At 37.0% G+C, this 17,664-nt stretch overlaps 1 protein-coding gene across 7 annotated transcripts in view; it reads right to left on the reverse strand.

Moving 5' to 3' along the window:
• The window catches only part of LOC102396581 (interleukin 1 receptor accessory protein), a 150,458-nt gene that overhangs the window by 73,289 nt on the left and 59,505 nt on the right, over positions 1-17,664 (reverse strand). For 5 of the 7 annotated variants that reach the window (XM_006060983.4, XM_025286509.3, XM_025286521.3 and 2 more), the window contains one exon: positions 17,522-17,586. The exons of 1 other annotated variant lie outside the window; for it this stretch is intronic. In XM_006060983.4, the coding sequence (XP_006061045.3) occupies positions 17,522-17,585 (64 nt within the window). In that variant the 5' untranslated portion in view covers position 17,586. Of the gene's footprint in view, positions 1-17,140; positions 17,223-17,521; positions 17,587-17,664 lie in introns of those variants that run through there. One more of the 7 variants, XM_025286530.3, reaches the window with a different exon arrangement.

Genomic DNA, 17,664 nt, shown 5'->3' on the forward strand with positions numbered 1-17,664 from the left:
AGAGTCTTCTCCAACACCACAGTTCAAACGCACCAACTCTTTGGTGCTCAGCTTTCTTTATAGTCAAACTCTCACGTCCATACATGACTACTAGAAAATTTGTTCACCACTGTATCCTAAAGCTTAGCAAATGCCAGGTTCATTAAATTGTCTTAATAAAACACTGCTTAATGAGTGGATACACTTGCTTTTGCCACTATATTGAAAAATACAATTGAAAAATAATACAAATTGCAAATAGTTTACAGTCATCAAAGCCAAAGTAAATGGCAGAGAATCATAGGACCACAGGCTTGTTTTCAAGAAACCGGTTTTGAAGAGTAGGCAACTACAGGCATTTTAATTTTTAGAAAATTTATAAATAAACAAATATCTGGAGCAAATAAAATTCTTTCTTGACAAGAGTTTACTTGCATTTGAAAATGTGGATTCTTATGGGTAAACACTCACCTTCAAGTGCAAAAATCTCAGTCCTACTCTCATAATATATGAAAGAAAATCAGTAGTGTTTACCCATATGCCAAGTGCATGGTGTCAGTTTTCAAGTTTATTCAAGTGAGTATCTGCTTACATACTTGCTTTTGCTAATTACAGGAAAACTTTGAAATGTATTATCTCACTGAATCTCCAGAACAACTCTGCAAGGTAGGTAGGGCCAACATGATCATCTTGATTTTATAAAGACAGAGAGTTACATGGAGACAAGATATGACTTGAGTCCAGGATACTTTTTCTCTGCATTACATACTGTGAGTTATTCAGGACTTTTTCCAAACCCCCATAGCACTAAGATTTAAGTTTACTACACTAATAAAAAAGAAAATGCTCAAATGTTCCTCTCCTAGATGACAGATTAGGAGGGTGTGTCCTGGGAAGACCTCTGAATTCACTGTGATCTCTTCTTTTTTGATACAATGTATTTTAAGGAAGCATTCTAGAAAGTCCTGTGGTATCTATCATATACAACCTGAAATTTATCTGCTACTGTGTACTTCAAAAGGCATTTACAATAGAACAGTGATTTTCAAAAGTAGTTTGGAAGTCTTTCAAATCTTTACACATAGAGTTCCAATAAGTGAAAGTGAAAGTCACTCAGTTATGCCCAACTCTTTGCGACTTCATGAACTGTAGTTCTCCACGCTTCTTTGTCCGTGGGATCTCCCAGGCAAGAATACTGGGGCGGGTTGCCATATCCTTCTCCCGGGGATCTTTCCAACCTAGGAATTGAACCCAGGTCTCCTGCAATGCAGAGTTCCCATATGACACAGCAATTCCACTTCTGTGTATATACCCAAGAGAAATGGAAAAAACATGTACATACAAAACTTGCACATAAATGTTCACGTAGCATTATTCATAATAGAGAAGAATGAAAACAATCAAATACCCATCGATGATGGATAGATAAACAAGGGGACTATTCACCAATAGAAGTTAGCAAAATACTCATAAGATGCTGTAATATGGATGTACCTTGAAAACATTAAGTGAAAACATTATTCCAAGCCAGTCACAAAAAAACGTCATATGATTCCATTTATAGGAAATGTCCAGAAGAGATAAATCTATGGCAAAAGGAAGTAGACTAATGGTGGTTTAGGAATGATGGAAAGGGGAAGAAGAGATGTGAATTGGCAGCTAATGAATAGAATTTCTATTTCAAGGGATGAATATGATCTTAGATTTGGTGATGGCTGCTAACATAACAAGTTGCTACTGCTTTCAATACATGGAGTCTTCAGAAAGAAAATATGAAATAAACAATGTCCTCAGTAGTGAAAGGGTTAGAATTCCCTGGATATACCAGGAAAAAGAATAATAGGTTGGGAGTAAAACACAAGGGTTTGTGTTCTGGTTCCCTGGTTCATCTGTTTACTGTTTTATGACTATGGTTAAGTCGCCTAGTCTCTCTAAGTTTCTGTTTCCTTATCTGCAAAATAAGGATAATAATATAAATTATTGTTTTTCTGATGATCAAATAATACAAACATTTTAAAATTTCTTCCTTCATCTGTCAGCATTCCTTCATTTCTCTAACAATAAACATATACACTATTGGGCTTATAGAATGTGCCAGATACAGTTCATGTTACTAATATCATTATATCAACTAATCATTATTAGTGGGTGAATAACATCATATAGTGTAAACAGATGTTGACTTCATTCTTTGTTTCCAAAAATTTTTACTCCTTATTTATAACTATAAATATAAGTAGATTATAATATACTGATTATAATTCAAAATTATTTTAAAAGGGTAGAAACAAACTCAAACATACTTTTGCTTTCATAAAATAATCACTATTAAGATCTGGGTGCATTCTACCAAAGTTTTCTCTATCTGTGCACACATGTGCTTACACACACATGCCCACAGTGGTGTATGGTAAACCAGCGATGGGGTTAGGATGGGGGCTGATTTGTAGCAATTATTATTTTCCCCTTGGGTAAATGCTCTCACCATAGCCAGTTTCAAACTACCAATGGTTTAATAGCTGGCTCACTTAATTCCTGAAAATTGAATAAATAGCTCTCAAAAGCCCTGTAATCTAAATGTCAGCAAACAACTGCCACTGTTTTAAAGGTTTCAGACTTTGAAAACTTTATGCTGTATGGTACCTGTTTTTAAACAGAAATATCTATCATAAACTCATTTCCTTATCACTTCTCTGGTGGCTCAGTTGGTAAAGAATCCACCTGCAATGCAGGAGATCAAAGTTTGATCCCTGGGTGGGAAAGATCCCCTGGAGAAGGAAATGGCAATCCACTCCAGTATTCTTGCCTGGGAAATCCCATGGACAGAGGAGTCTGGCAGGCTACAGTCAACAAACGTAAAATTACTTTTAAAGACTCAACAGTATTCTCCTTTTTTTTTTTTGAATCCTCTATCAATGGATGATTACATTGCTTTTTGCAGCATTACCTATTTGAATAGAAGTGTGAAAAATAAAATTGTGAATACGTCTTTACACATTTCTCTGATTATTTCCTCAGGATATATGTGTGCAAAGTTCATTAAAAGGTCAAAGGGAGGCACTTTTGTGTCTTTGAAACAAACAGTCAAGGTTTCTCCACAGAACCTATTCCAGGTACACCCCTACACACGGTACCAGAACACCACACCTGGGCAGTAGATTGCCATGTCCTGTCCAGCACTAGACACGACTGTTCCCCTTAATTCTTGCTAATCTAATGGGTGGAAAGTGACATCTCATTGTTGGCTTAATTTGTATCTATCTTACTCATGAATGTGAGCTTCTTTTTAGGATGAACTTGTTTCTATATTTTTTTTTTAATTTTATTTTATTTTTAAACTTTACAAAATTGTATTAGTTTTGCCAAATATCAAAATGAATCCGCCACAGGTATACATGTGTTCCCCATCCTGAACCCTCCTCCCTCCTCCCTCCCCTGCCTGAACTTCTGGTTGAAAATCTTTTCTCCTTTTTCGAAGAATATATTTTATATTGAATGGATTTCTTTTGTGTGCAAGAGCTCCTTGTGTTGTGATGGTGCTAACCACTCCCATATACCTATATTTTCCCAAGTTTTCATTTGTCCTTTAACTTATAATATTGTGATGCTCCACCAATGTTGTCAATCTTTATGTTATTAAACATATCAAATTTTCTTTAATGGCCCCATCCTTGATGATTGATATATCTAAAAAGGCTTTTATTTCAACCTTGTGAAAATATTTGCATATATTTTCTTCTAGTACTTTTAGGGCCTAATTTATTTTTTTAACATTTAAATATTTATTTCAACTGAGATTTGTTTGGAAGTAAGGAATGAGGTAAAAAAATTAACTTTATTTTTATAGAAATTATCCAAAACTCTAGCATTTAAATACATCTTTTCACTGACTATGGATGCTACCTTGGGCATCCGCCAGCTGCAGGGCTGGCTTCCTTTCTTTTCTGGATTTCTGTTTTCACTTCAATTTTGTCCTTGGAGAATTTCTTACCAACTCAGCAATTCATTTTAAAAGACATTTATTTTTAAATGCAGAATTTCTAGCTGCTTTACAGGAAAAGGGTTGTTTAGCGGACGTGGTCCACCATACTGAGAGAAACTGAAATCTTCTCCAATCTATTTCTGATGTGCTGGTTAGCATGAACATTCAATAAGTAGAAAATGTCAGGGACCTGCACAAGTCCTTCCAATAACCTTTTGTGATAGTGAAGATGATTGCAACAACATCCCTACTAGTTCCCTGGACCCTGACTATCTCTTCCTCCTCATCTCAGGCCTCTTCCTCCAGAGTTCTTTTCTTTTTTATTTATTTTTTGTGAATTTAAAAATATTTTTACTGAGCTATAACATTATGTTAGTTTCAGGCATACAGCATAATGATTTGATATTTGCATATATGGTGAAATGTTCACCACAGTAAGTCTAGTTAACATTAGTCACCATGCTGCTGCTGCTGCTAAGTCGCTTCAGTCGTATCTGACTCTGTGCGACACCATAGACGGCAGCCCACCAGGCTCCCCTGTCCCTGGGATTCTCCAGGCAAGAACACTGGGAGTGGGTTGCCATTTCCTTCTCCAATGCGTGAAAGTGAAAAGTGAAAGTGAAGTCGCTCAGTGGTGTCCGACTCTTCACGACCCCGTGGACTGTAGCCTACCAGGCCCCTCCATCCATGGGATTTTCCAGGCAAGAGTACTGGAGTGGGTTGCCATTGCCTTCTCTGTACATAGCTACTTTTTTTCCCCCTTGGGATGAAGACTCTTAAGATTTACTCACTTAGCAAATTTCAATGGATAAATAGATAAAGAAGATGTACTATTACTATTGTATTATTCAGTTAAAAAAAGGAAGTCTTGCCATTTGTGACAACATGGATGGACCTTGAGACATTATGTTAAGTGATATACATCAAACACCATATGATCTCATATCTGGAATCTAAAAAAATAAAATAAATAGTTTGTGGTGGTATATATCTAAAAAATGTCTGAGCCACATGAAAACAGCATTTACCAAGTCCCTAAACACTTAAGAGGAGGGAAAGAGCCTGCTGTACTTGGGTCAGAAGGAAAAGACAACAAGTTCCAATTAATATTTCTGAGTTAGCCACATGGAAAGCCAAATGAATAATGCCAATATAACCTTGAATACCTTGATATTGAATCATTTGCCTTGGAAATGAACAGAGATCATTCTGTTGCAGCAATATGTGAACTATGAAATTCCAGATGTTCAAGGTGGTTTTAGAAAAGGCAAAGGAACCACAGATCAAATTGCCAACACCTGCTGGGTCATCAAAAAAGCAAAAGAGTTCCAGAAAAACATCTATTTCTGCTTTATTGACTATGCCAAAGCCTTTGACTGTGTGGATCACAATAAACTGTGGAAAATTCTGAAAGAGATGGGAATACCAGACCACCTGACCTGCTTCCTGAAAAACCTGTATTCAGGTCAGGAAGCAACAGTTAGAACTGGACATGGAACAACAGACTGGTTCCAAATAGGAAAAGGAGTACGTCAAGGCTGCATATTGTCACCCTGCTTATTTAACTTATATGCAGAGTACATCATGAGAAATGCTGGGCTGGAGGAAACACAAGCTGGAATCAAGATTGCCGGGAGAAATATCAATAACCTTAGATACGCAGATGACATCACCCTTAGGGCAGAAAGTGACGAAGAACTAAAGAGCCTCTTGATGAAAGTGAAAGAGGAGAGTGAAAAAGTTGGCTTAAAGCTCAACATTCAGAAAACTAAGATCATGGAATCTAGTCCCATCACTTCATGGGAAATAGATGGGCAAACAGTGGAAACAGTGAGAGACTTTATTTCTGGGGGGCTCCAAAATCACTGCAGATAGTGATTGCAGCCATGAAATAAAAGACACTTACTCCTTGGAAGTAAAGTTATGACCAACCTAGGCAGCATATTAAAAAGCAGAGACATTACTTTGCCAACAAAGATCCATCTACTCAAGGCTATGGTTTTTCCAGTAGTCATGTATGGATGTGAGAGTTGGACTATAAAGAAAGCTGAGTGCTGAATAATTGATGCTTTTGAACTGTGGTGTTGGAGAAGACTCTTGAGAGTCCCTTGGACTGCAAGGAGATCCAACCAGTCCATCCTAAAAGAGATCAGTCCTGGGTGTTCATTGGTAGGACTGATGTTGAAGCTGAAATTTCAGTTCTTTGGCCATCTGATGCACAGAGCTGACTCATTTGAAAAGACCTTGATGCTGGGAAACTTTGAAGGCAGGAGGAGAAGGGGATGACAGAGGATGAGATGGTTGGATGGCATCACTGACTCAATGGACATGAGTTTGGGTAAACTCCAGGAGTTGGTGATAGACAGGGAGGCCTGGCGTGCTGCGGTTCATGGGGTCGCAGAGTCGGACACGACTGAGCGACTGACCTGAACTGAACTGAACCTTGAATACTACAATTAACAGTTTCTCATTTCCCTCAAACCCACTACATCTGCACTGAACCACTGTTTCTGCACGCATATGCGATCTTGTTTAGAGCTGCTTTCCTTTAGGAAGTTTTTTATGACCTTGGAAATATATGTTATCTGAATATACGCAATTGTAGTGCACTATATATGCTTCAAGAAGCAACAAATCAATTTTGACACAGTATTTGTACCATCAAAAAATCACATCCTATGTTCTGTTTTTTTAATTGGCTGAATGTTTCCTTTCAAATGTGTGTGCTCTGTATGAATTATTGACAGACAGTTTTGGTTGGCATATTTAGAAAATAAAGAGTTTTAATCATAAAGAATTCACTGGTAGCATGGTACGGAGCAAACAGCATGCATTTTAAAGTCAATTGTGTAGACAAGTTTTACCATTGAGTAATAGTTGTTTAGTTGCTAAGTTGTGTCCAACTCTGCGATCCCATGGACTATAGTCTGCCAGGTTCCTCTGTCCCTGGGATTTCCCAGCAAGAATACTGGAGTGGATTGCCATTTTTTTCTCCAGGGGATCTCCCCAGCCCAGGGATTTAACTCAAGTCTTCTGCATTGGCAGGTGGATTCTTCACCACTGAGCCACCTGGGAAGCCTTAATAATAGGGCTTTTAAGTTAACTGAACTTTTTAAATTCACTTTTCTGAATATGGAGTTCCTCTCTGGTAAAGACAGATGAAAACATTTATCTCTATCTTATGAGATTATTTAGAAATTTATGTACTATTTTGTGTTAATACATACACACACACAACTCCCTAATTCAATTAATGTTATCCCCCTCATCTTCCTTCTTTTTTATTAAACACACACACTCCACTATATAGTTATTACCAATTTACAGAGAATTAGAATAAAAGATATTTAAAACCATGCTTAGTTTAACAAGATCTTCCTTTGGTGATTAAAAAATTCAATATTACATAATGCTTCATGGCTATTTTTGCAGTCATAAATTATCATTGCATTGTAGATGAGAGGAAGAACATTTCTAATAATAGGATATTTAGAGTAATAAAGGTGAAAGAGCTAAGAGCTTGCTTTAATAAGTAACCAGAAACAAAGACCCTGCTTCACTTTCTTCCTGAAATTCCCCTTAGCATCTCACTAAGAATAGTGCATGCCATGGGAGGGACTCCTCCAACACTTCCATTTACTAACTGCTTTATTCACAATTTCCATTATTTCAACCATCCTCCAAACAAAGCAATACCTTTCTCTTAGACCTAAATACAAGCTGGGTTTCTACTGATCCACAAGCAATACACTGCTAATAGAAAAGACATTTTACAGCTCAGTGTCGATTGCAAACAGATTGTTTCTGCCCTAGACCTTATGTATGCAGAGTGCATAGGGAACACTCTTGCCTGCCATCTCCTCTTCCTTCATTACCATGCCGGCAATGCACAGTTCTCTGCCTCCACCATCTCTGCCATCTTCTGCCTTCACAATACATGTATCTTAAAGATGCTGATGGCACCCTTGGCTAGAAGAACACTAGATACAAGGACACTCCTATAATATTTCAGGCTTCTATTTAATCTCATCATTTTAATATACTAAGACAAAAGAGAATGTAGAGATAAACAACAGAAGCTGAGCTATTCTGAAATGACACCATCCAATGTAAAGTTCAGTTAGAAAGGGAGAGTATTTAAGTGTGGTATCTTTTAAAAAAAAAGTGTGTTTCTTTTTTTTTTAATGACCTGAAAAAGTATATAACTGGGATTGCATCAAACGCAGCAATGTTCCTCTATGGAAAGACTCTGTAGCTCTTTGTCTTTGTATCTCTCTCTATGTGTCTCTGTCTCTATCACTATCTCTTCTTTCTTCATCTCTTCTTTTTCTTTCCTCTTCTCTCCTCACCCTCACTCCTCTTTGTTTTCCTTTACCTTGAATGGACAATAAAAAACCACTGAAAAGACATTTAGAAGCAAGCCATGGATGTCAAAAAGTCCTGTATAAGAGAAATTCAGTTTTCCCCAGGAGACTAGATAGAGCAAAAAGTCCAAAGCAAATTAGAAAATATGAGGATAAAATTAAGGCTTTCTAAGTGAGATGCAAAAATTAGTTCATTAAGAGTTTTGGGGCCATCTGAAGTCCCAAAGATCTAGAGAAGGACAGAATTAACTCTGGTGCATCAATTTAATTTATTAAGTATAAAATGTTTGAACAGCAAACTAGTCCACAAAGAATGATTAGAGGCGTCTTCCCAAAGTGAAAAAGGGTAAACAAAGCTAGAGTAAATAATGGTCAACAATGGTTGAGAACTGCTTGAGAACAATAATTTGTATATCTGTGCTTGCCTGAACACTAATAGAGATCTATATTTCAACTAAGAATCAAGTAAAACCCACAATATTATATTAATAAAGAGCTATATTTATATAGAAAAAGCTACCAGTGACTGATGAACGACCTCTCTTTCTATTTCTTTTCTTTTGAGTATCTACATAAGTTTCTTGAAGGAAGCATAGTTGGCAAATACCCTTCAGTTCATCCCTCTCCCTGGCATGGAAAGCCCAAACTTTAAAGGGATGACAATGTTCTGTTATATAAGTTACGGGAAAAATGCAAACATCAGTACAGTGGCGTATATATCAAAATGCACAGTGATAACCTATATGGGAAAGAATCTAAGAAAGAGTGGATATATGTATATGTGTAACTGACTCACTTTGCTGTACACAACACTGTAAATCAACCGTACTCCAATAAAATTTTTTTTTAAATACATACTCTTGCCTAGCTTTAGGAGTACTTCAAAAAATATGAAAGTATCTTGGAAGTTAACAAAAAAAAAAAAACAAAAAACAATGATGGCAAAGAGCCTTAAACTATTATTACAGACCTTACAAACACTGTAGGAAAGGGTATTTATTTCCTAATAATGTAAAGTTATGCCAGGAGTTTTGATTGTGATGGCAGAAGGAGAAAAGAAATTCAGGAAAATAACAGAACTCAACCAAGTTTAGATTATCAAGTGTGTGATTGTTTTGTCTCTTTTCTCTCATTTTCTCAACCATCTTATATTTTCATTGTTCCTACTGCCTCTAAAACAGAGAAAGACAAAAGAAGGCAATTCTGTATATTGCTTTTATAGGTTTGTAAGGCAGGTACTTGAAATTATGACCAAGGTTCTCATATTATTTATAAAATTTACCCATTTTCTCCCTGTCCCTCAAAAATAAATGAGCAATTGCAACACCCAGTGGATTTTAGAATAAAGCAATCTTTGGGTTTTTTTATTTTTATTTAATTTAATTTAATTTTATTTTTAATTTTTACATAATTGTATTAGTTTTGCCAAATATCAAAATGAATCTGCCACAGGTATACATGCACTGGGACGACCCAGAGGGATGGTATAGGGAGGGAGGAGGGAGGAGGGTTCAGGATGGGGAACACATGTATACATGTGGGTTTTTTTTTTTTAATTGAGGATAGAGGTATATTTTATTTTCTAAAGAAATTCATCCATTAAATAGAAAAGCTGTTTTAAAAATAGTGAAATAAAATGGGTGAGGACTGGCCCAGTAGTGAGTCAGTGGTAATCAGATGGTGATTTGGTTCTCTAAAGCTCATATAGATATGGCAGAAACAAATGTTAAGGGGTGAAGGGTGGAATGGGCCTGCAGAAACAAAGGTGATTCAAAGGGCAGAAGAAAGTCTTATAAGCCACATATTGTCACTGAGAACCATATATACTCACGTATTCCCTGAAAAAATAGTGTCCTCTCTTAACTCATACATGTGAAGGAAAAATCAGGTCATTTTTCTAAATATAGAATTATCACTGTATTTCAAAAAGCCTTTCTAGAGAATTTATAACTGTGAAGTCAGCATCACACCAATAAATTGTGTGTGTGTGTGATATTAGATACCCTAATATCTTCTCAATACCCACCCTTGGGAAGTACAAGTAACTAAACATAAACATCAGTCTTTCAAAGCATTAAAAAAAAAAGAAAAAAAAAAAAAAAAAACAAGAGTGAAGATACCTGCTCCCAAGAAGAAACATTTAAAGGACATCTGGGTGAATGTTATAATTCCAATGACCTTTAGGTCTAAGAATAAAATGAAACTGTATTCTTCTCACATTCTCTAAATGTTTGGACTAAATTGCATAGAAACAAAATGTGTTCAGGATGACCAGCCATGAGCAACAGAGATAGGGCTGAATGTCACAAGTACACCCAAGTAAGGAGTTTTTCAAAAAGCTATTCAAATAATATGAGACCATGGGAGCTGGCAACAAATTGAATCTGTGCCCCAAACTGAAGGAAGCATTGCTTGGCACTAAAATACAATAGATCCTTGTAGAGAAAAACAATAACAAAGAACTGCCCAAGTGTATCTAAAATACATTAAACAAAAATGTTTCCTTCACCTGCAGGGATTCCTGTCCTCCACAATCTGTTCCCAACCTACCTTTCCAGCTTGGCTTCTAAACACCTTCACACTATCCCTTCAGCCAAACTGAACTCTTTTGTTCCCAAATAAGAGATGTATTTTCTCCTAGAAAAGAACAGTTGTTCTTTGATTGAGAAATCTTCAATACTGCCCTACAGGATTAATAACTTTCTCTGTTCTCTCATGCAATTTTGTTTGGTATTTTTTTTCTCTTCTGTCTCTCAGACTTGACTGCAAGATTCTTACAATAAGAACTTTTCTTTATTTACCCTGGATTCTAACAATATGAAATGGTCAAACACATGATATTTAGAATAAAGTGAAATTGCTGTAAGATAAATATTTGTCATTAAAAATAATTAGATAATAGGAATGGTGTATCTTGGATATGTCCATGGTTTATTGTAAGACCCACAATGTTCTTTAATAAATAAGCAATAATGAAGAATTGGTTGAGATTTTGCTATTGTCAGTTGGTTTAGTTGGCTGGATGGTTAGGTTTGCTATTGCTAATCGGTTGGTTGCTTTAGTTTATATGTAAGAACACAGAGAAACAGCATAATTAAATGACTTTAATGTCATTAAACAACTCATTAAGTGAAACAGTCAGAACTTGAATCAATATCTGGATTCCTGCTAAGCCACAATGCTTTTACTTATTTATTTATTTTACATAGTGTAATTCATCCCCCAAAAGTCACACTATTATTTCCACTCTCTGCAAATTTCTTAAAAATAATGATAAAAAAATCAAGGAATCTTACCTCTGTTAGCATAAGAAAGCCCTAAGGTTAGGCAATGTGGTATAAAAGAAAGAGCTTGGCTTTTGGAGGAAAGATGGCCTTTGAAACCCTATCAGAAGTACTGCTAACTGAGGCCAACCCCACACTCCCCTCTCACCTTTTCCTCCCTAATCGCCCCCCACCCTGGCTCTATATTTCCTAATCTATAAGAGGTTGTAAGACTCTCTACACCCCACCCCCATCACAGTGTTTTCTGTGAAGCTAATGATAATGTGTGAAAAATCTAGCCCTGCGCCTGGCACACAGTCAACAGTTTGTTGACTCTGAAATAAAAAGCTGTATTCAAAGATGTTTATGTGTGTGTGTGTGTGTGTGTGTGTGTGCATTTGGGGAAGACAATTCATTGCTATCATTTTTCATATGGTCTGCAGCAAATAATTTTGAGATGGCAGTATTTTTCAAATTCATCAGATTATACATGGTACCATTCTAACTACCTCCCCAACTTGGAATCATAATTTGCAAATATTTATTTCTACTCTAAAGGTGGCTTAAACAGTTCAACTTTCTAACATGCTGCCAAAGAAACACACCAAAAGAGAAGTGTGTGACAAATCAGGCTGCTTTTAGAATTCTTGCAAAGGAGAACTTCTTTGCATATAGTATTGGAAATATTTAATTGTATGATAAACAAAAATGGTAATATTGAGTCTTGAGCTTACATTACAGTGGTTTTCTTCCTTGTGGGTGTAAAACATCTCAAATAAGGGGAAAGAGGGAGTAAAAATAATTCTCATGTATTAATAAAAAACATAGCAATCTATTACAGGGTTAACAATTAGCAAAACTCATGACCCCTGGGATCTTAATATATTTTTCTAAATTATTTATATGCTAGTAGAGTCCAAGGGGAATGTATTTAGTAAAAATAATATCTATCTTAGGAACTAAGGAAACAGCTGCAGTCACAGTTTTGTTAAGTACTAACTGTATGACTTTGGATAGCTCTCTCAGTCACTCTGATTCTAATTTTCTGACCCCTAAAAAGGGAGTTAAAATACCTTGACTGCTGTGTTTTGGGTGTGAGAACTAAATGACAAAGAATATGTAAAATTCAAATCAAATTTTATTTCAGCAAAGGGAGCTTTATTATCACGTCTATAACTGTTACATTATAATTATATTATCACTACTAAAATCATTCAAGCTTTAATTCCTTAAAAGAGAGTAAATACTGATTCTTGATTATTTGCTTTTATTACTATCAGAAATGAAATGTTGACCCCACACTCCCCAGTGAAGGTGGAAATCACAGTACTGCTATAGAAAGACTATGTTTTCTAGTCAGAATTGTGTGCCTTAAAGTCCAGTTGATGGTATCTGAAATGCACCACATAGAAATAAAACTGTTGTGTGGTTGTGATTTCTTTTTAAAATTTGGGACTTTTCTTTAGAGAAGGGCCCACACGAAGGAGTCCAGAGGAACAAGATAAAACAAATATCACAAGCATGTACAGAGCTTTAGGGTTTTCAAGATATCTTTCTTTGTTCACATCAATCCTGTGGTTCCGTTAACACGGGTACCTGAAGCCCAGGAAGGGCCTTATGAAAGGCTAACCAGTCTACTGTCGTCTACTCTGTTGTGAAAGGCATGATGCACGAGAGGTTGGTTCATCAGATCCCTTTTCCCTCTCATAGCTCAGAGCCGGTTCCCCTTTTATTTTTGTCAATAACACTTACTTTTTGTTCCTCTCCTTCCAACTAGGAAGTGCATCACTGACACAGACACAATATACCTTTTCATAAGGAAGGCAAATGAATATGGGCCAGATGGGCCGAGGGCATTACAACATGTTTCCTGCTCCCATGGTGACTCAATGGGGCTGGTATGAGAACGTATTTTATTCAAGAAGTCAGCTTCCCTGGCAGAATTATGAGTCAGTTCCTGGGTAAAAAGCTCACTCTCCACAACATCTGAGGGGCTGGTGGCGGGGGGTGGGGGGCTCCTTGGATGGATTACAGTAAAGGTCATTCAGAAAAGCAACTCTGCCAGGACCAGTGGGGAGGCACCAGCACTAATGAGCCACTGACTCCTGAGAATTCATTGATCTCTAACAAGGTTAACAAGGTCATTTTTCCATTTCCCTTCAAGGTGAGGACATAAAACCACATTGATGAATTGCTAGTATGAATACAAACAAGTTCTATTATAAACTTTATAATTGACCAATTATATAGTTGACCAACTTGGGCAAAAAAAAAAAAAAAAAAAAGTAAAGGGACAGTTTTTCATTCATTTCATATATATATATATATATATATATATATACACACACACACACCTACCTATACCTATCATATGTAAACATTCAGTTCCTACTATGTGTCTATGTGTCCATCTTTACTCCAAGTGCACGGGTTAACAGACAAAATGGACAAGTCCCTGTCCTTGGGGAGCTTAAAAGCAGAGAAATAGGCAGGAACAGAGGAAGAGAGAGAGAGAAAGAAAGAAGAGGAAAACAGGGATTGGAAAGGAAAAAGAACATGAAAAAGGAAGAGGAGGAGAAAAAAAGGATGAGAAGGATTGATATACTGACAAAAAATAATGAGTGTTATGAAGAAAACTAAAGAAGGAACTGGAAGAATCAACCTACCTGACTTCAGGCTCTACTACAAAGCCACAGTTATCAAGACAGTATGGTACTGGCACAAAGACAGAAATATAGATCAATGGAACAAAATAGAAAGCCCAGAGATAAACCCACACACCTATGGAAACCTTATCTTTGACAAAGGAGGCAAGGATATACAATGGATTAAAGACAATCTCTTTAACAAGTGGTGCTGGGAACTCTGGTCAACCACTTGTAAAAGAATGAAACTAGAACACTTTCTAACACCATACACAAAAATAAACTCAAAATGGATTAAAGATCTCAACGTAACACCAGAAACTATAAAAACTCCTAGAGGAGAACATAGGCAAAACACTCTCTGACATACATCACAGCAGGATCCTCTATGACCCACCTCCCAGAATATTGGAAATAAAAGCAAAAATAAACAAATGGGACCTAATTAACCTTAAAAGCTTCTGCACATCAAAGGAAACTATTAGCAAGGTAAAAAGACAGCCTTCAGAATGGGAGAAGATAATAGCAAATGAAGCAACTGACAAACAACTAATCTCGAGAATATACAAGCAACTCCTACAGCTCAACTCCAGAAAAATAAATGACCCAATCAAAAAATGGGCCAAAGAACTAAATAGACATTTCTCCAAAGAAGACGTACAGATGGCTAACAAACACATGAAAAGATGCTCAACATCACTCATTATCAGAGAAATGCAAATCAAAACCACTATGAGGTACCATTTCACACCAGTCAGAATGGCTGCAATCCAAAAGTCTACAAGTAATAAATGCTGGAGAGGGTGTGGAGAAAAGGGAACCCTCTTACACTGTTGGTGGGAATGCAAACTAGTACAGCCACTATGGAGAACAGTGTGGCGATTCCTTCAAAAACTGGAAATAGAACTGCCTAATGATCCAGCAATCCCACTGCTGGGCATACACACTGAGGAAACCAGAAGGGAAACAGACACGTGTACCCCAATGTTCATCGCAGCACTGTTTATAATAGCCAGGACATGGAAGCAACCTAGATGTCCATCAGCAGATGAATGGATAAGAAAGCTGTGGTACATACACACAATGGAGTATTACTCAGCCATTAAAAAGAATACATTTGAATCAGTTCTAATGAGGTGGATGAAACTGGAGCCTATTATACAGAGTGAAGTAAGCCAGAAAGAAAAACACCAATACAGTATACTAACGCATATATATGGAATTTAGAAAGATGGTAACAATAACCCTGTGTACGAGACAGCAAAAGAGACACTGATGTATAGAACAGTCTTATGGACTCTGTGGGAGAGGGAGAGGGTGGGAGGATTTGGGAGAATGGCATTGAAACATGTAGAATATCATGTATGAAACGAGTTGCCAGTCCAGGTTCGATGCACGATACTGGATGCTTGGGGCTGGTGCCCTGGGACGACCCAGAGGGATGGTATGGGGAGGGAGGAGGGAGGAGGGTTCAGGATGGGGAACATATGTATACCTGTGGTGGATTCATTTTGATGTTTGGCAAAACTAATACAATTATGTAAAGTTTAAAAATAAAATAAAATTTAAAAAAGAATAAAAAAAGAAAAAAAAAAAGGATAGAGGACTGGAGTGATTGGCAGGGCTATTTTAGTTAAGATGGTTAAGGAAGGCCTCTTAAGAAGATACCATTCAAGGACAGAACTAAATCAAATAAGAAACTCCAATCAGGGGTTATACTCAGCATATTTAAAATCAGGACATCAGGAAACTGGCCAGTCAAATGGGACACTCAGTTAAGCAGGGTAGATGCTGGTTTAAACAGGCAGTAGAGCTCTATACTAGTGCATCCCAGTTGAATATCAGTCCTGCTTATAATGTATCCTCTCCTCTGTAAAGCCTCTAAGGGCCAACAAGGTTAGAAGTTATCGCTCCTTCTCTTGGCTTTGACCTGTACTCTGTCCAAGTTATACCCCTCCTTTGGTGCTATTTTTGGTTTCCAATAAAATGCCTTAAGTGGTATAGCAAAACCAAAACACACACAGGAAAAATAATCAAGATGGTAGAAAGGCTCAAATCCATGCCACATGAAGAACAGTTGAAGGTATATACGGGAGAACATGGCCATGGTTTAGTGACCCCTGTTGAACATCTCTGCTGGCCTCTCACATAGAAGAAGAATTCCAAAGCAATGATAGTCAAAGTATGATACATGATCATCAGGGAAATAATACATGGGAATGTTTTTCTTTAAATGAAGTTAACTCAGTTCCTTGAATTAAAATTAGAGACTCATGAGATGAGGTATTTTCCATTTAAATCAAGCAGTTGAACCAAAGAAATGTATGGATGTGACAAAAGACAAATTTCAGTTATATGTGCTAAAAATTTTCTAATAATGTGATCAGTCCAAAGACATAATGGGCCAAAATGAGATGACCACTAGTAAGAGGTACCATCAAATAGTTCTGAGCAGTACTTCTACAGATGAGATGAGACCCACAAAGACAGACTTTAAAGTCCCCTGTAACTCTGATGTCATACAATCCATTTCCATGATAGGTGAGTTTGGTTATTTAAACTCAATAAATATTTTGGCTGCATCTTCTTATGCTTATGAAGCAACATCCAAAGAAAGAATGACCTAATGATAGGTTCTTTCTTTCCTATGTGTGTGCTCTCTGTGTGCTTAGTTGCTCAGCCATGTCCAACTCTCTGTGACCCTTTGGACTGTAGGTCTCCAGGCTCCTCTGTCCATGGGACTTTTCAGGCAAGAATACTGAGATGGACTGTCATTTCCTTCTCCGGGGGATCTTCCCAACTGAAGGACTGAACCTGTGTCTCTTGTGTCTCCTCCATTGCAGGAGTCATCAGAGCAAAACCCTATCTTTATTTATTTGTTTTTATAAGGTATCAATGGGCTGTTACCACCAAGGCTTTCTCCGCCACTGGCTCAAGTTTGGAAAACAGAAGTCATCCACTATCACTGTCATTTCTTTTCCCAGAGGACCTGAGGTAAGGGGAAGAAATACAATACTAGTTGCCTTAGATGTGAAGGCGAAGACAAATTTCTATAATTAAACACACCAAACCAGTCCTCCCAGTGTATTTTGTCCCATAAAGACTAAATATTTCAGTAGTTCTTGCCACCGTCAAAACTATATGATTCTGTCAAATATAAGATTTTATATTACCACAGAAGTCAATGGAAATAATCAACATTATGGTCTCTTAATCCATTTTCAGACATATGACATTACTCTATGTGTTATCTGCATCTTAATAGATTGTTAAGAGACATTCACTTACCTGAGGCATCGCTTTGCAGGATCCCATAGAAGTACAGACTCATTACACACCACAGAAGTCCCATCCTGTCAATACAAATACAAAGGCAAGGAGAGTACTTATTACCCTCAAGTGCTTAAACAATACTAATGCATATGTAGGCT

The sequence above is a fragment of the Bubalus bubalis genome, chromosome 1 (genome assembly GCF_019923935.1).
Source record: "Bubalus bubalis isolate 160015118507 breed Murrah chromosome 1, NDDB_SH_1, whole genome shotgun sequence".
NCBI lineage: Eukaryota > Metazoa > Chordata > Mammalia > Artiodactyla > Bovidae > Bubalus > Bubalus bubalis.